The 17,565-nt window shown below is 37.9% G+C and overlaps 2 protein-coding genes across 4 annotated transcripts in view; one reads left to right on the forward strand and one right to left on the reverse strand.

The window, feature by feature from the left end:
• The window catches only part of LOC133533683 (serine/threonine-protein kinase BRSK2-like), a 69,498-nt gene that overhangs the window by 9,040 nt on the left and 42,893 nt on the right, over positions 1 to 17,565 (forward strand). For all 3 annotated transcript variants that reach the window (XM_061872709.1, XM_061872708.1, XM_061872710.1), the window contains exons 3-8: positions 625 to 719; positions 3,400 to 3,485; positions 5,054 to 5,194; positions 6,055 to 6,205; positions 16,166 to 16,282; positions 16,979 to 17,077. In XM_061872709.1, the coding sequence (XP_061728693.1) occupies positions 625 to 719; positions 3,400 to 3,485; positions 5,054 to 5,194; positions 6,055 to 6,205; positions 16,166 to 16,282; positions 16,979 to 17,077 (689 nt within the window). The remainder of the gene's footprint in view (positions 1 to 624; positions 720 to 3,399; positions 3,486 to 5,053; positions 5,195 to 6,054; positions 6,206 to 16,165; positions 16,283 to 16,978; positions 17,078 to 17,565) is intronic.
• On the reverse strand, positions 11,211 to 15,936 carry LOC133533682 (kinesin-like protein KIF23). The gene has a single exon (XM_061872707.1). It carries the CDS (start codon positions 14,976 to 14,978, stop codon positions 12,360 to 12,362), a length of 2,619 nt encoding a protein of 872 aa, XP_061728691.1. The 5' UTR covers positions 14,979 to 15,936; the 3' UTR covers positions 11,211 to 12,359.

Below are 17,565 nucleotides of genomic sequence, written 5' to 3' on the forward strand. Positions count from 1 at the left end.
GAATGAAAAGTCGAATGCTCAACAATTTTCAGCTTATATTATAACCGGATTAACCGGAACTCTATTTTCAACTCCTTCTGCTTATTTTTTTTTTTTTTTTTTTTATTTAGAACACAAACAGTCACATATACAAATGGATTTGAAGTACAATGTAGAGTACTTAACATACTTAAGAATCATAGACCTGGAGGTTCATTATTAAGTACATAATGTTAACAAACATACCAACAGCATAAAGAAAATGAAATCATTGAAATCATGAGCCATACTTAAATTCTATTTACTAGTCTTCAGAGGAGAAAAAAAAATACAATAAGCAGGTTTGACATTACTGTCTGATTCATTAATTAAATTATCATTTCATTGATTGATATTAGTTCTAAATTGTTGAGCAATACACTTTTCGACAATCGCGACGCAGGTGACATCTATTGTCAGGTAGCGGCACTGATAAATCCGCTACTTACCGCTAATAAATGTCGACTGTGAAACAACCCGCTACTTGTCGCTACATGTCAACTGTGAAATAACCCGCGTTTTGGTAAAGAAACTGATTTATCGAGTAAGCACTAACGCTATCATAATTAAATCATGTTACTAAAATGCTCAATATTTTGTCAACAGGTCTGGTCAAGCTGGGCGTCCACTGCGTCACGGGCAAGAAGGTCGCCATCAAGATCATTAACAGGGAGAAACTTAGCGAATCCGTGCTAATGAAAGTACGTATCTGTTTCATAATGAAAGTACGTATCTGTTTCATAATGAAAGTACGTATCTGTTTCATAATGAAAGTACGTATCTGTTTCATAATGAAAGTACGTATCTGTTTCATAATGAAAGTACGTATCTGTTTCATAATGAAAGTACGTATCTGTTTCATAATGAAAGTACGTATCTGTTTCATAATGAAAGTACGTATCTGTTTCATAACTATTGCGTAGCCGGTTTAGAACTTAGATTTAGATTTAGATTTATTTATTTTCATAACGATAAATTACAGTATAAATTATTCTTATGTTAATCTATATGAATTTACATTATGATCGTCAATGATTTGGCATGCAAACATATAATTATAAAACGTCAATAATAATTATAAAAAAAAAAAAAAAAATAACAAATTCGAAATTACCGTCAAATTAAAAACTACGAAACAAAAGAAACAGGAAAACTAAAAAGAAATAATGGAATACATGTCAAACTAAATATTTATTTATTTTAAACTACTACGGTAGATGTCGCTAGGCGCATATAAAGGATATGGTGGAAATATTCGCTGTCAACGGGTAAGCCTCGGTAGCTCAGCTGGCAGAGCGACATGCTGGTATCTCGGAGTCAGGAGTTCGAGTTTCATTTTTCCTTTATTTCTAAGCATCTTCTTCTTCCTCGCGTTGTCCCGGCATTTTGCCACGGCTCATGGGAGCCTGGGGTCCGCTTGACAACTAATCCCAAGATTTGGCGTAGGCACTAGTTTTTACGAAAGCGACTGCCATCTGACCTTCCAACCCAGAGGGGTAAACTAGGCCTTTTTGGGATTAGTCCGGTTTCCTCACGATGTTTTCCTTCACCGAAAAGCGACTGGTAAATATCAAATGATATTTCGTACGTAAGTTCCGAAAAACTCATTGGTACGAGCCAGGGTTTGAACCCGCGACCTCCGGATTGCAAGTCGCACGCTCTTACCGCTAGGCAACCAGCGCTTCGCCTTTATTTCTAAGCATAATGTTTCATAATTCAACATTTATCGCATCACGGGCAAGGTTACTATTAAGATCTCAATAGGAAGTAACTTAGTAAATCCGTGCTAATGCAAGTACCCACGTATTAATTTATCATTCAACATTTAAAACGTCAAGCCCTTAAAAAATTTCACTACGCTCTAATGACAAAAGTCCGGACATCAGCCTAAAAATCCTGAAGTTTTTTCTTTAAATATGATCCAATGAGCCTCCCACCACTATATGCTGTTAGCTACATCATAACCTTCCCTTTCCTCTGCCCAACTCTAAACTTTTAGCTAACATCAAGTGGTTAGTTAAGTAAAAAACCTTACAAATCTCGGCGAGAAACGGGGTTGCCGGCCGCGTATCCCTATTTGACCTCGCTACGCTCGGCCGTCTATATCTACTTGTCCTGCAACCCTTCGTTTCCCGTCCTCTATAGTAATGTACTATAACACGAACGAAACGAAGCTATAAACGAAATTTCAAAGTTTATTTCGTTTATAGTTTAAATATTGTAAAAAACACAAATTAAAATATTTTTATAAGAAAGTAATTTATTTTGTTCTTAGACCTTAACACTCTCCAAGTTCCCCCGCAATCCACAAAGGCCAAAAATATTATTGGATTAAATTTGTCATTGGTGTTGAAAAGATAAGTTTTGGCGAGCAAAGGCTTAATAAAATCAATGGCTAACTGGCTTAACGGCTGTCATGGAAGCTTAAGGTCATTCTCCAGCGGATTTCTGTCATATTATTGAATTAAAACAAGTAATATTTTTTAACATGTGGGCCGATTTTTAATTTGAGAACAATTTTTTTTTTTCGTTAGATTTGGTTAAATATTTGGCTGGTATGAAGAGCTAGTCATTTCCCGGAAAAAATATATAAATTTACATTGAGTTAAGAAAATATCGTACCTACGTTTCCCAAATTTAGAGGAAGGTTTTTTAGGACAAAAAAACCTTTCTTCCTTGAAATTGCGCTTATTTTGTACCAAATTTTATCGAAATCTAACGGAATAAATATACTTTTTGAGACCCACGATTTTTGAGACCACACACACTTGATAGCTTAACTTTACATTATCTAAAGAAATAATTCTTTTACAAAAAATATCATTTACTTTTATTCTAAAAACGAATGACTCTTAGGTTATTTCGACTCCGAATTACGAGGCATATTAATTAAATAAAAGAAAAAAGTGTCCCCGTTATTTATAAAAATTTTGGGTGTCAGTTTTGTGACTAAAAATGCATGTGAAAATGCGTCACAACTGTCAATTTTTTTTGGACTAATTTGTCCTTTTTTTGATCGCTAGCCATCGTGATTTTATTTATTTATTTAACCTTTATTGCACAATACTAAAATATGTACAAATGGCGGACTTAATTCCTTAAGGCATTCTCTACCAGTCAACCATTGGGCCAAACAGAAACTTACAATTGGTGCGGAAATCAGTACAGAGAGATAAAAGTCACTATCTAAACACCACTATTATAAACAAACATGCATAAATACACAGTATTATAATAAATACAAACAAATACTTATTTTGAGTAGAAATAACCCAAAACTTGGTGGTTTTCCAAAAAAAGTTAATTGTACACTTTTTTCCGAAAATAGGTACTCTTATATTTTCTGCATAAAGTTAAAATGTGCAATTGTTTTTGTTTCAGGTGGAGCGAGAAATAGCAATAATGAAATTAATAGAACACCCACATGTCCTAGGATTATCAGACGTTTATGAAAATAAGAAATACCTGTAAGTACTTTTTTTTTACCAAGGCTTAGTTGTATAACATAGTCTGACGAACACAACTTGTCAGTCAGTAAGAGTAAGAACAAAGTAAAATATACTCATCCCTTTCTTTCGGGTGCTAGTACTAGCGTAAGACAAATAAAGCATTGATTGTCTCTGTCTATGTTTGAAATGAGACAGTCCTGCGGCAAACTATACAAGTTGGCACAACAATACGTTGACCACAAATAATACTACCTATTGTTGATAACTTCTACAAATCTTTGCTTTGCTAAACTAAAACATATCGTAACCAACATATGAATACTCAAAAAATAAAAAGATAACCAATTTTTTACAAAAATATAATCAATATTAACTGCATGACTTTCAATTCCAAGAAAGATGAGGAGGAGTATTCGGTTGTGGTTATTTGATTTTCTATGTATTTTCGCAGATTATATATAAACCTACATTCGATTTCAAATATAGATACCAATACCATATTCCTCTTTACTATTAACGAAAAATAATACACAATATAATCCATTTAATCCGCTTCTTGGCAACAAAACAAGCCTGATTACTACATCATAAATAAGAATTGCATTTATAATAAAAAAATACAAGTTAACTTGTAACTTCTGTAAGATATATGGACAAGAAAAGGGTTAATTTTACGAAATACCTACGTAATGTCATCTACTCACCAAAAGATGGCGCTAACATCAAACTTCCGTTAGTGGTGTCTTTTTACGAGGACTCAAAAAGAACACAAGCCCAATAAAATTAAAATTAAATTATCATTTATTTCAGATCTTTACAATCCATAGATTTTGTTAGTTTATCTAAGCTACGTACCTAATAACTAGTGTTAGTATTTACTAATTACAACTAAACTAAACTAAAAAGTAACAAAACAACGTACAGGTCGCCCAGTCACAACTACCAGGTGCCTCCATATTCGACAGTCGCATCTATCGGATAATACTTTCAGGAAGCTGTTGGGACTGAATAAAGACTCCACCAACAATTTTGTAGGCTGTATCTTAATACTAGTAACAGTAAAGAAAAAAACCGTTATGCTATGGTCACAGAGAAATAAGTAAGTAACATAGAGTGCTAACTGCATACATCAGTTTTGTAGCAGTACTGATAATTCCGCTACTCGATTCTAGATGTCGCCTACGAAAATAATAAGCGTTTTGGTACCAAAACTGATGTATGGAGAGAGGACTCTATGTTACTTATTTCGCTATGGTACGGTGCAGCTAACTGAGCATGCAAGCAAATGCATTTTGAATTTTTTCGTAAAAATAATGAGAGTTCTCTGAAAAGGACCTAAGTCTACTAAAGACTCGGGCCTCTAACGTTGAAAATAACGAGTCTGAAAAACACAATCAAGTCTTAAAGCAGGGCGGCTACCGGCAAAATCCAAATTCGTCAATTGCGGGCATTTTGCTCTGTCACTCTAATTACGTTTTAGTGAGAGTAAAAGGGAAAGATCCCCGCAATTTGCGAATTGCGGTTTTTGCGGTAGGCCCCCAGATGACTCTAACAACTCAAGTTTTAACCAACACTATCTGTCACAGGTACCTGGTGCTGGAGCATGTAAGCGGAGGCGAGCTGTTCGACTACCTGGTGAAGAAAGGCCGGCTGACGCCCAAGGAGGCGCGGAGGTTCTTTAGGCAGATCATATCCGCTCTCGACTTCTGTCATAGCCATTCTATATGGTAAGTTTTTACGATTTTTTTGCCGAATGCGATCCAATCCAAATTATTGGATTTGTTCCCTAATTGTACCATCATATGACTTCAATTTATATTGTGTCTTAATTTTTACCACAACTTACAACTAACAATTTACATTAAAACAATAGAGAAAAATCATGGCCGCACCATCTTTCACGCTATAGCGTAATCCCGTAAGGGCAGTGGAGCGACACTCCTTTCGGGTATTCTCGGCTCCGTCCGGCTCAGCATTGCTTCGAGCAATTATTAGGGTTCCACAACTTGACGTCTCTATGCGTGCACGAACACAGATAATGACTGGAATTTTGACAACCCTAAATAGCCGAAAGGGATAGTTCCATACATTAGAAAGTGACAGCATGATTCGTCCCTGAATCGCTGTCAAACTTCGGTTTTGTAGGAAGTGTTCATTTCTGTACGATAATACTATTATTTATTCGGTAAGGGATTCGTACAAGCACGCATCAAGCACGTACTGCTCACCCTTAACCCTTTACCCCCTTATTCATAAACGTCTACTAAAGTTACGATGCCGCTAATAATCATTTGTCCCTTTCCATCATACCAATACGTCGGAAAGGGACAAACGATTATTAGCGGCATCGTAACTTTAGTAGACGTTTATGAATAAGGGGGTTTGAGTTTGTCAAAGACGCCTAGACTATCAAAGATTGCATAATATTAATATATACGAACGGGTTTCGCCATGGCCGGGTGGCCTTAGAGGCTCGGGGCGTTAGCCACGTAAGCTGAAGACGATGGTTCGATTCCGGGCTCGGCCACTGGGAGATTTGGTCGCTTTTTCTCTAGTTTATGATATAAATTTTACATTTCTGTTACAGCCACCGCGACCTAAAGCCCGAGAACCTATTGCTAGACGAACGGAACAACATCAAAATAGCAGACTTCGGCATGGCTTCTCTACAGCCCGCCGGTTCAATGTTAGAAACGTCATGTGGAAGTCCGCATTACGCCTGTCCTGAAGTTATACGGGTAAGTTTACTAAGATATTACGTATGAGAGTTGTGACAGCGACATCTAGTGGAGATTTTGATCATCGTTTCGGCATAACATCTCTACAGCCCGCCGGTTCCATGTTAGATACATCATGTGGGAGTCCGCATTACGCCTGTCCTGAAGTTATACGGGTAAGTCTACTACGATACTACGTGTGAGACATGTGACAGCGACATCTAGTGGAGATTTTGATCATTATTTCGGCATAGTATCTCTACAACCAGTCGGTTCCATGTTAGAAACGTCATATGGGAGTCCTCATTACGCCGGTCCTGAAGTTATACGGGTAAGTTAGAGTTGTGACAGCGACATCTAGTGGAGATTTTGATCATTATTTCGGCATATTATCTCTACAACCAGTCGGTTCCATGTTAGAAACGTCATATGGGAGTCCTCATTACGCCGGTCCTGAAGTTATACGGGTAAGTTAGAGTTGTGACAGCGACATCTAGTGGAGATTTTGATCATTATTTCGGCATATTATCTCTACAACCAGTCGGTTCCATGTTAGAAACGTCATATGGGAGTCCTCATTACGCCGGTCCTGAAGTTATACGGGTAAGTTAGAGTTGTGACAGCGACATCTAGTGGAGATTTTTATCATTATTTCGACATAGCATCTCTACAGCCGGCTGGTTCCATGTTCAAGACGCCAAGTGGGTGTTCGCATTACGCCCAAAGAGTAAAGTAAGTATATAATTACGCCTGTCCTGAAGTTATACGGGTAAGTCACTGTTGCAGCAAGCAAGAACTTTACCCAGTGTCACGGCAGGTTTTTACATAAGCTTTTATTTAACTTACAAATGTAACTATGTATAGGTAAAAAACTTAAGTAAATAACCTGTTGTATGTAGTTGTGACGGGTTCGAATAGACAATACATGTTTAAAAGACACACACAAACAAAACAAATGTCTATTCGAACTCGTCACAACTACATACAACAGAAAAAAAAGGTGACTTACTTAAGTTTTTTACCTATACCTATGTTTGTACGGATCAAATCTTGCAAGATAAATTTAGCCCCCTTTCCCGGTTTCCGATGAAACTTAAACTTTGCATACATATGTAAGTCGGGTGACAATGCAATATTATGGTACCTTAGAGCTAATCTGATGATGGAGACAGGAGGTACCCATAGGAAATCTGTGATAAAACAACGCAACCTAGTTGTGATGGTGTTTTTTGAATTGTCTTAATGAGTATTAGTTGCCTATGGAAAGTAAAGTACAGACAGCGATAAAAGCTTGTACTAACAATGTTTTTTTTTACCAAAAACTTATTTTTTTATTCTCGAATGTTCGATGCGTGACGTCTATCTCTCAAAAATAAAATCCGGTTTGAAGGTACAACCACAAATTACGAAGATACCACGTGAGTGTCAGTTTTTACAGCGATATCTAGTAAAGTTTTTGATGAATTAGTTATAGTATAGATTAATTTCTAGATAGTGAACTTTGGCATGACGTCTCTTCAACTGATTCTATGTCTACGCAAAGAGAATTAAGAAGACCAAGAGTGCTCAGTCCATGCAACGGTTTTGTTGCATGCAATATTTTTTTAATTATAACAAAAGATAAAAAAAAAATTTTTAACAAATGTTCTTTGCAATAATCGACAACAAAAAGAAACACACTGTGTTAATCTTTGGCAGTGTTTTTGACAATTTGTTCGAAATATTTGATAATGACGACATTTTTCAAAAGTCAGAAGCTTATTAGTGTCATAAATAAAAAAGATAATCAAAAAGGTCGAAGAAGATTCCATACTATTCTTTGAGGATATTACCTTAGGACAGGGGTTCCCAAAGTGTGCGCCGCGGCGCCCTGGTGCGCCGTAGAAAGTAAAGAGGGGCGCCGTGAGTTCTGTCATTATCCGAAACCACAAATATTCGCGGGTACCTATTTGAGCGCTCGCATCGGTAAATAATATAGCGTCGTGTCACTCTTTTTCGACCGTGATTTTAAATTTACAAGGGCGCCGTTGCAAAATACTAGACTTGTAACTGCGCCGCAGGTTGAAAAAGATTGGGAAACCCTGCCTTAGGAGCTACTAACACATACAGGCTGCTCCAAAGTAAATAAAAAATGGTAATTTGTTAATTTCTTCGAAACCGCTACCTACACCGTTTGTTATGATACTTTGTACACTGGTTCTAAATACCTTAATGCATATGTACAATTCGGCTTTGTCCAATGGCTAGGGACACACTGTATATATAAATTAAATAAAAATATGTTCCATAATGTCAGTATCTAGAGGAAAATGGGGACTACGTTTGTATGGAGAAGCGGTCCCCTTTCCTCTTAATACTAACTTTGTTATCTCATTATTACTTGAAACTACTGAAGCGATTTTCATGAATCAGATGTTGATACCATGTAAAAAGTGGGTTGTTAATTACTAAGTTTTTAATAAAAATACCCATAATTATACCGCATAGGGTAATTTATTATACAAACTACGTACAAACAAAATACTGCTAGAAAAGCTACAACTTACTATAAAACTATAATATTCACAAAGTCGTTTCATAACGGGTAATTGGTTTCTTATATAAAATAGTCTAATTCTATATGAGTTACGACACTGATGCGGATGACACGCCGACGTGTATGAGCGAGACAAGGCTATGCACGTATATAGCGATGTTCCGCTCACACACCGGAGCGGCTTGCTAATCCCCATCCAATGAAGACCGCCATATTGCTTGACAAATACCACGCTAACTTTGCAGTGAGAATGTATACATATTCCTATCTCCATACTCGAAATATCACTTGGCATGAAAACTTAGCGTGTTCCGACTTTAACTCTATGGTCGATACACAATACACTTTATTGCACACCTCACAGTTTACAATACATTATACAGGAACAGAAACAATTGAATAGAGGTAACAACAGGTTTTAGGGCGTCCGCTAGCGGGCCCGGTTACATGAAGCGGGTTAACGAAAAATAGTATGTAATAATATAACTACCAAATAACTATACCCTACTCATAGTGTTGTGTTCCTGTCGGTGAATAAGGCTGCCAGAGCTCAACGAGGGTGCGCACTGTTAGGGTCGGCAACGCGCATGGCGTACATAGGCGACGGAGACTGTTTACCATCAGGCGGGCCGTATGCTTGTTTGCCACCGACGTAGTATATAAGAAAAATAGTATGAGCAACGCTAAGTAAACCCACACTAGCGTCTATGTCTAGTCAGCGCCATGGAAAATGGCGTCGTTGCGCAGTTGCGCTAACGTTGCGTCGAGCAGCAGCCATAGAGTTGACTAGACGCCGACGCTCGGGAGACTAATGTGGGGTGTACCTGGGAGCCTGCCACGAAAACCGAAATTCGCATATTGCGGGGATCTTTCTCTTTTACTCTCACTAAGACGTAATTAGAGTGACAGTGAAAAACGCCCGCGAAGGACGAACTTCGATTTTTGTGGTTATATCCCTGATTTGCGCGGACGTGTGCGACAGATTTTATCTATATTGGCACCCGCGTGCGTGCGCCCGCCCACAACAGCGGATGCCCTCATCGTAGTCTTTAAAGACAACGAAATATAGACTTTCGTCTCTAGATATATTTTAACATATTATTCTAATTAAGTACATCATAACACAGCTATATATTTTCCCCCTTATTCATAAACGGGTACTAAAGTTAAGATGCCGGTGATCATCGTTTGTCCCTTTCCATCATACCAATACGTCGGAAAGGGACAAACGATGATCAGCGGCATCGTAACTTTAGTACACGTTTAAGAATAAGGGGGTATGTGTATTCGGAATATAAAGGTTGTTTATTTAGTCACCTGCAATAATTTACGGAAATACTGAGCAACTTTTACTATGGGACCAACCCCGAAATTGCGAAAAAAAAATTTACTCTCCCATACATGGACCCGGGTACGTCCTTAAACTACGTCCAAAAGAGAGGTATGGGCATTGTGAATGTCATCTCGCTTTGTGTGGTAGGGCACAGCCAGTGGATGTCATTCCAGATCTAGAGCAGAGCCCAACTGGGGAAGTACCTCCACCTTACAGAAAACAGCAGCCAAATAACACTAGACCCTACTCATAGTGTTGTGTTCCTGCCGGTGAGTAAGGTTGCCAGAGCTCAACGAGGGGGGGGGGGGGGGGGGTTTAGGGTCGGCAACGCGCATGTAACTCCTCTGGAGTTGCAGGCGTACATAGGCTACGGAGACTGCTTACCATCGGGCGGGCGGTATGGTTGTTTGCCACCGACGTGGTATAAAAAAAAATACAAAATGTCAAGGTCAGACAACCAAAATGTATGAAATAGGCAAACATTTGTTTAATATTGCTAGTATGACCTATATATTCTCCCCGTAAATTATTGCAGGTGACTAAATAAACATCCTGTAGTTGTGTACATATTTTTGAACCTTTCGTCTGTGCACATATATCTACTGACAATATTTAATCAAAACCGTAATCAAAAGTTCCAAGAATCATGATTAAATCAAATGTAACCAATTATTTTAATTTAATTAAACTAAAAAACAATCACCCAATCAATTAAGTAAAAAACTAAATCTATTTTGTTCTTATAAACAATTAAAAATACAAATGCAATCACAGATTAAAAATGTACTGATTAGGTTTTGAGATTTCCTCCAAATTTATACACCATGGCTCTAAGTAACCTGACAGATCATAACAGTGTTTTGGTATCCTAACCCTAAAATAATCAAGAAACTTATATAATATTAACCTTTTGAAAACTTTACGTCTTGACTAAAGACGACACTTAACGCCAAGCGAGCTAATGTAAACCTTACTTGAAAGTGCCAAAGATACTTTGACAGCATCCGCCATAACGCCTATAGTTGTCCTTGGCGCTGTGGGCACAACTAGTAACAACAACATTAAGGTGTTCTTGGCGTTCAAAAGGTTAAAGTAGCTTACTTTTTATTTATCCTGTTTAGGTAACCAGATGTAAATTATTTTTTAAATTAATTAAATGTACAACTTTATTACATATACCAAGCTCCAATCATAGGGATGGTTAACATACGAAAGCAAAATAAAAATTGTTTTATGAACCAAAATAAAATAAAATAAATTATGAAAATCTGCCAAGTATCTCAAGACCACAATGTATAAAATGCGCTTTAATTATATATATTGAAGATCTTAACAAACAAGTAAAGCATGTGTTTATTTGCCACAATTCAATACAACACACTATTATTTAAAGCAAGGTGGACGTAGGCTGATTTGTTCATATTTTCACTTTGATTTTAGGGGGCGTCCATTAATTACGCAGTTTTTGAGGGTTTTTAGGCCCCCCCCCCCCCATTCCCGCTGGTGAGAAGTCGTGAGATTTGTCTCGACCCCGTAAGATCTTTCAAATTTTGTATATTCAGTATAAATGCGTTTGATTTATTAAACAAAACACATTTTGCTTTATTATTTTTATTGAGTAGTAAAAACGACAGCCGACGACGACGCCAAATAACACTAGACCCTACTCATAGTGTTGTGTTCCTGCCGGTGAGTAAGGTTGCCAGAGCTCAACGAGGGGGGGGCGGGTTTAGGGTCGCAACGCGCATGTAACGCCTCTGGAGTTGCAGGCGTACATAGGCTACGGACACTGCTTACCATCAGGCGGGCCGTATGCTTGATTGCCACCGACGTAGTATAAAAAAAAAAACGACGATAGAAAACGACAGGGACCAATATTCATGGATTTTAATATATAGCAGAAGAGCATTTAGTGCAGAAATAATGTTTTGCCTTTTGTGTAGTTACACTAAATGAAAACTGTAGATATGTATATATTTTAAGGTAATTTAAGGCACTTGTTAATATTGTGTGAATGTAAATATGCATGCATACGCTCACCCGTACATTGTTAACTTATTTACTCCTAATTCTCATGTAAGTGAATTGTAAAAAATTCTTATGAGAAATAAAAAAAAATTCTTTAAACCGAAGAGTGTCAGATTTTGGCATATTTTACTTTAAATTTATGTGAATCTCTCAAATTTTTACACTATATTATGCCCGAAAAAAATTATGTGATATATGCCAAGTCTTTCTCTACTATGAAATATCTATACCACAAATCATCCTACTACAACCTCGCCTGTCACAATTTCAACACATATTCATTCATCATCTACCCTTTGTTTCTTGCTAGTATTAGAAGGAGTTTGCGGCGGCGAATGCGTTGTCTCTCTTCTCTTTCCTGAATGTCTGGCGCATCCTGAAGTTCTCTGAGTATTAGCCGACTCCCTATTTGATTCCCGAGTCGGAGAGAACTGTTTTAGCATTTCTACATCATTGAAAATAACTTGAGCGCCACCGCCGCAAGTTGGCACAACATCGCCTTTGTACAGCTTTGTTTCTAGTTCTCCATCTGTGTCTTGCTCTTGAGATATTAAGCAGTATTTCGATGCTTTAGAATTAGCTATGTCTTTGACTGTTGTTAGCTTGTTGACTACTTTGCTGTTACTTATGGAAGGTTTCATAACGGTACCCATTGGGACGAGTTTGTTTGGAGCATGTTCAATCCAACCTCGACCGTCGGCGGATAATGAACGACGGTGCCTAGGGTTGGCAATGGCTACACCGCGTCGAGACGATGCTGGTGTGTCTCTAGTTTCCCGAGTATGAGGTACTGAGCTGAATGGAGTTAGTAAGTGCGCTGGTAAAGCTCTAGGTGTCGACCCTGGAGTGTAGTCTCTTACACTAGTCTGTGCTGCAAACTCTCCAGTATGCTTCGGCTCTATATCACCTCTGTCTAACGCTTCAGCTATAATCCTTAAGCGATTCTCCTTATCTTCTATAGCATTGCGTAATTTCTCTTTTTCAGTATGTATTTCTTTTGCCCGCTCATGTTCTGCTGCTATCTTGTGATTGTATTTTCTTTCTAAGATGCGCTTCATTTTCTCTTTCTCTAGCTTATTCTGGCTTAGCTGTAGCTCTTTATCTTGCAGCTCCCTTTTCAGTGTGCTTGTGTATTCAGTCAGTTCATTCAGTTTCCGTTTGTTAGAAGTCGCTTCATTCTCAGTAGCTGTCAGCCGGTCTTCTAGAGCTCTGATTCTGCGTTCAGATGCTGCTAGCTGTCCTCTTAAAGCAGCATTCTCTCCTCTTACTTCAAGAGACTCTTTCTCTATGTCTATAAGAGCAGCTCTGAATCTCTCATCTTTCAAAGCTTTACTCCGTTTCAAGGTTTCTCTCCGATCTAACCGCATCTCCAAATGGGCCATGAGTTCTTTAATAATGTGGCCAGCTTGTGAGCTATTCAGTTCTAGACTTGGGAAGTCTGGGCCAAGGCTATACACAAGACCTAGGTCTAATTCCAACTCTTTAGCATCAGGTCGACCTAAATTGTCTCTGGCTGTTGCAAATAGTCTGTTAGCCTTACGCCTACCAGATACCAGGCCAATAGAGGCTGCAATATCGTTGACTTGGGCTTTAGTTACTTCTACTTCTGCTGCCATTTCAGCAAACTTCATAACTTGAAGCGTCTCATCATAGTCCTCTGCTCTCGGGTTAGCACATACAATCATACGTACCTGCCCTTCTCCTTCAAAGAAGTTTTTGAACAGGTGAGTGATCTTGGACTCTCTGTATGGTACCATATTTTTTGCCCCAGTAGCTTGGTTCTCTCGTAACACTTCCAGGCACGTTCGGAGCGTCATTAACGACTTATTAATATTGCCAGCCTCTCGTAACCGCTGCCCAGTATTTTTCGTCCGATTTGTCCTTTCGCTGCCAGCTAAGTCAACCAAGCTTATTTGGCTGATGGATAGAAACTTCTTATTCTGTATGATAGCCTCACCTACCTCATCTACGGGTGCCTGCACCAGCCTGATGGTGAAAACCGAATGACTCCGACTTGATTCCGCATTAAGAGTTGTATGAGCCATCCTTTTCCGTTTCAAGCCTAAATAGAATGCATCAAATGCCTCCTCTGCAGACTTAATTTCAATCTCAGTAACACCATGTACATACATGTTCTTTGCTGCATATTCTCTGATGATTTTGGCAGGTAAATTTTTGGACACCGGCGGTCCATCTTCCAGTAAATCAAAGACACTGTTATTGTAGACTTCTACATATGAAACAAACACTGCATACTGGTTGTCTTCATTCAAACCTTCAACCTTTGTAACCTCCATCGAAGCCATTGCTAAGTCTGGGTTCGAGTTGGTTTTCTTCCCCATTTTGAATTTATGTAGCTCCTGCTGTCTTTCCAACATGGCTTCCGCCTCAGACTGAATTTCAAACATATTCATTTTGTCAGGTTTGAACACGTATTTATGCGCCTGGCATTCGTTTATAGTTTTAAATAAGATATTCAGACATCTTGGCAAAATTCCGCAGTTTTGGGGCTCGCCGGTCATTGTGAAGGTTTTCCCGCTGCCGGTGACGCCGTAAGTGAATAATAGACCATTTTTACCTTTGATTAGGCCTTCTACAAGCGGATATGCAACTTTATCGAAGACTTCTTTCTGCGATGTTTCAGGAGGGAAAACTTCTCTGAAAGTGTATTTCATCGACTTGTTGTTCTCATATCTGTAGCTCAAAGCCGTTGCTGGTGGAGTTAGGAGTACTGTTGTCGGGGAAATAATCTTCATGCACGGGATATCGGAGTCTCGTTGCATCGGGCGTAATCTACAGAAAACTTGCACAGGATCGCGCTCGCCGTTCACGTTTTGCTTACTCCGCGCCGGCGTACGCATCTCGTTGATTTTCTGTTTCGATTTGGCGGACTTCATTTTAATTAATGTCCGTTTTTACACTCGTAGTACGATATATCACACTCTGTTTATAAGAATTAACGTTTTACAATTTCGACGGTTATACGAAATCAAAGCAGCCGTTGCCCGTTGATTAAATTAAATGCGAACAAATTTAATATTGTCGGTTCAAGGGTCAGAAGAAGTTTGTCCCTTTTACTCTTGAGCTATTTGCAGTAGGTATCTCTTTCTAATGTTGAAAAGTATGACTCGAGAAACGGGTCGGGTAACATTAAAAATGACGTTTACTAGCGAGGAGTGTTGCAAGCTTTTTAATTGTGCTCCCACACGTTAAACGTTCGCAATGCGTTCAGTTAATCAAATAAACTCTTAGTTAATATTATAAAAACATATTTTGAGATGATTCCAAAGTGCTTTAGTAATGTTTTACCAAGCACTTTATTTTTGAATAAGTGAAAACATTTAGTTGGCAACCTATTATGGCTACAATAAAAAAAACACTCCTTTTCTCAAAATTATGATAATAATAATTAAATTTTTACCGATTACTTAATATCCTGGGGGCCTATCGCGAAAACCGAAATTCGCAAATTGTGGGGATCTTTCTCTTTTACTCTCACTAAGACGTAATTAGAGTGACAGAGATAAATGCCCGTTATTGACTAACTTCGATTTTCGCGTTTATAGCCCTGAATTGTGAAGATTTTGTATTAAAATAAAAATGCTTTAGAATTGTATTGCTAAAATACTATTTATTTTCCATATAATTTTGCGTTAAAAGGGGCGTTTAAGATGTTGCCACTACTATAAAATTTATTTAAATAAGAGATATAATGGATGAATTTGTACCGGAAGTTTATAAACCTTTATTTTATTTTTTTATTTTGATATTGATATAGATTCAAATGGACTTATCGCTTCATATTTTGGAACAAGAACATTGAGTACTTAATTTTATTGTTTCTCATCTAAGTTCAAACATAACGTAACAATTTTATTGATATAGATTGAAATGGAAACTATTTCCTGATATTTTTTACTTAAGAGGCGAGAGTGATTGTGGAGGTTTTAGATTTTGCCATATGGCAGCTCCGTATTTGACAGTGACAGTTTCATTCCCTGTATGTGTACTGTGTAGAGTTGTAATTTGTTTACACTTTACAGTTCAAAATGTTTAATAAGTTTATTTTCATTTATATTTTTAGGGTGAGAAATACGATGGCCGAAGAGCCGACGTGTGGTCGTGTGGCGTCATCCTGTACGCGCTACTCGTCGGCGCCCTGCCGTTTGACGATGATAATCTACGACAGCTACTTGAAAAGGTTTGTTTATTCTTGCTACGTCCAAAACCACTTTAAAAATTATATATGAAAGGTATAAAAGTTGGTTAACTGCAAAATGTAGTCAAATGTTGGCATCAAGATCAGTTTTTAGTCACTTTATGTTGTAAAATCGTTGTTAAAAACCCTTACTTCAACAGTTTTAAGTAAGAATACAAGTCGCAAACTATTGCAATTGTATGAACTTATAAACACTTAAAAGGCCCATAAATTTACCCAAAAATATTACACAATCAGGCTATACCTTGTCATAATTAGGGCTTAGACAGCTTGTTTCGTATTGAAGAACTGAAACAAGAAAAAAGTGTCCATATCTGTTGAATTCTTGCTAACTGCTCGCATATTTTACATACTTTGATGTATACCCCGCGTGCAGTGCGCGAACGATTCGCGAATAGGCGGGTCCACACAGAGCGAGCATACACGCGAGGTAATTTACTTTCGCTCTGTGTGGACCCACCTAATGGTGCTTCAACGGCACCTTCATGGCTTATTTGTCAGAGGGCCTACCGTAAACACCTAAGTTGGCAAGTTGGCATCTCTCCCTTTTACTCCAACAACGGCAAATTAGAGTGAAAGAGAAAGATGCCTACAATTTGCAACTACAATCTGGATGAATCTTAACTACTTACATAATTATAACTTAATCCTGACTGATGACAATGTGTTATGTTATAGGTGAAGCGAGGTGTGTTTCACGTGCCACATTTCGTGCCGCCCGACTGCCAGCAGCTATTGCGTGGCATGATAGAAGTCAACCCGGAGAAGAGAATGACTGTATGTTCATTTTTGAGTTTATTTTATTCAAACAGGCATTGAATTTTAGGCTTAGAGTTTGTGTCACAATATCCAAGTAATGTCCTGAATAAACTACTTGCCACTTATCCAACGAACAAAGTCATTGTTGGCGTTTCACAATCTTCAAATAAGCGTAACTGATAGGTAAATTCCTTTACAACTTAAAGTAGTTTTCTCTGGCAGTTAATTAATTTGTTAATTAGCTCCAATACTTCACTTGGACATTGTGAAACAGGCCCTAACTCATTATAATGTGAACATGGATCCAAATATCAATAAATTGATTTCTAACCTGTATTAATTTTGATTCCTAAATTCACAGTAACAAATTTAGTACCTAATAATGGTAAAATCAAATAGATCCATTTTTTATGTATATGCTCTTAAAATAAGGTGTGTAGTGAATATGTTTATTTTCTTTATAAATCTACACAATATAAAAAGCGCTGGTGGCCTAGCGGTAAGAG

Source organism: Cydia pomonella, unplaced genomic scaffold (assembly GCF_033807575.1).
Source record: "Cydia pomonella isolate Wapato2018A unplaced genomic scaffold, ilCydPomo1 PGA_scaffold_199, whole genome shotgun sequence".
NCBI classification, from domain to species: domain Eukaryota; kingdom Metazoa; phylum Arthropoda; class Insecta; order Lepidoptera; family Tortricidae; genus Cydia; species Cydia pomonella.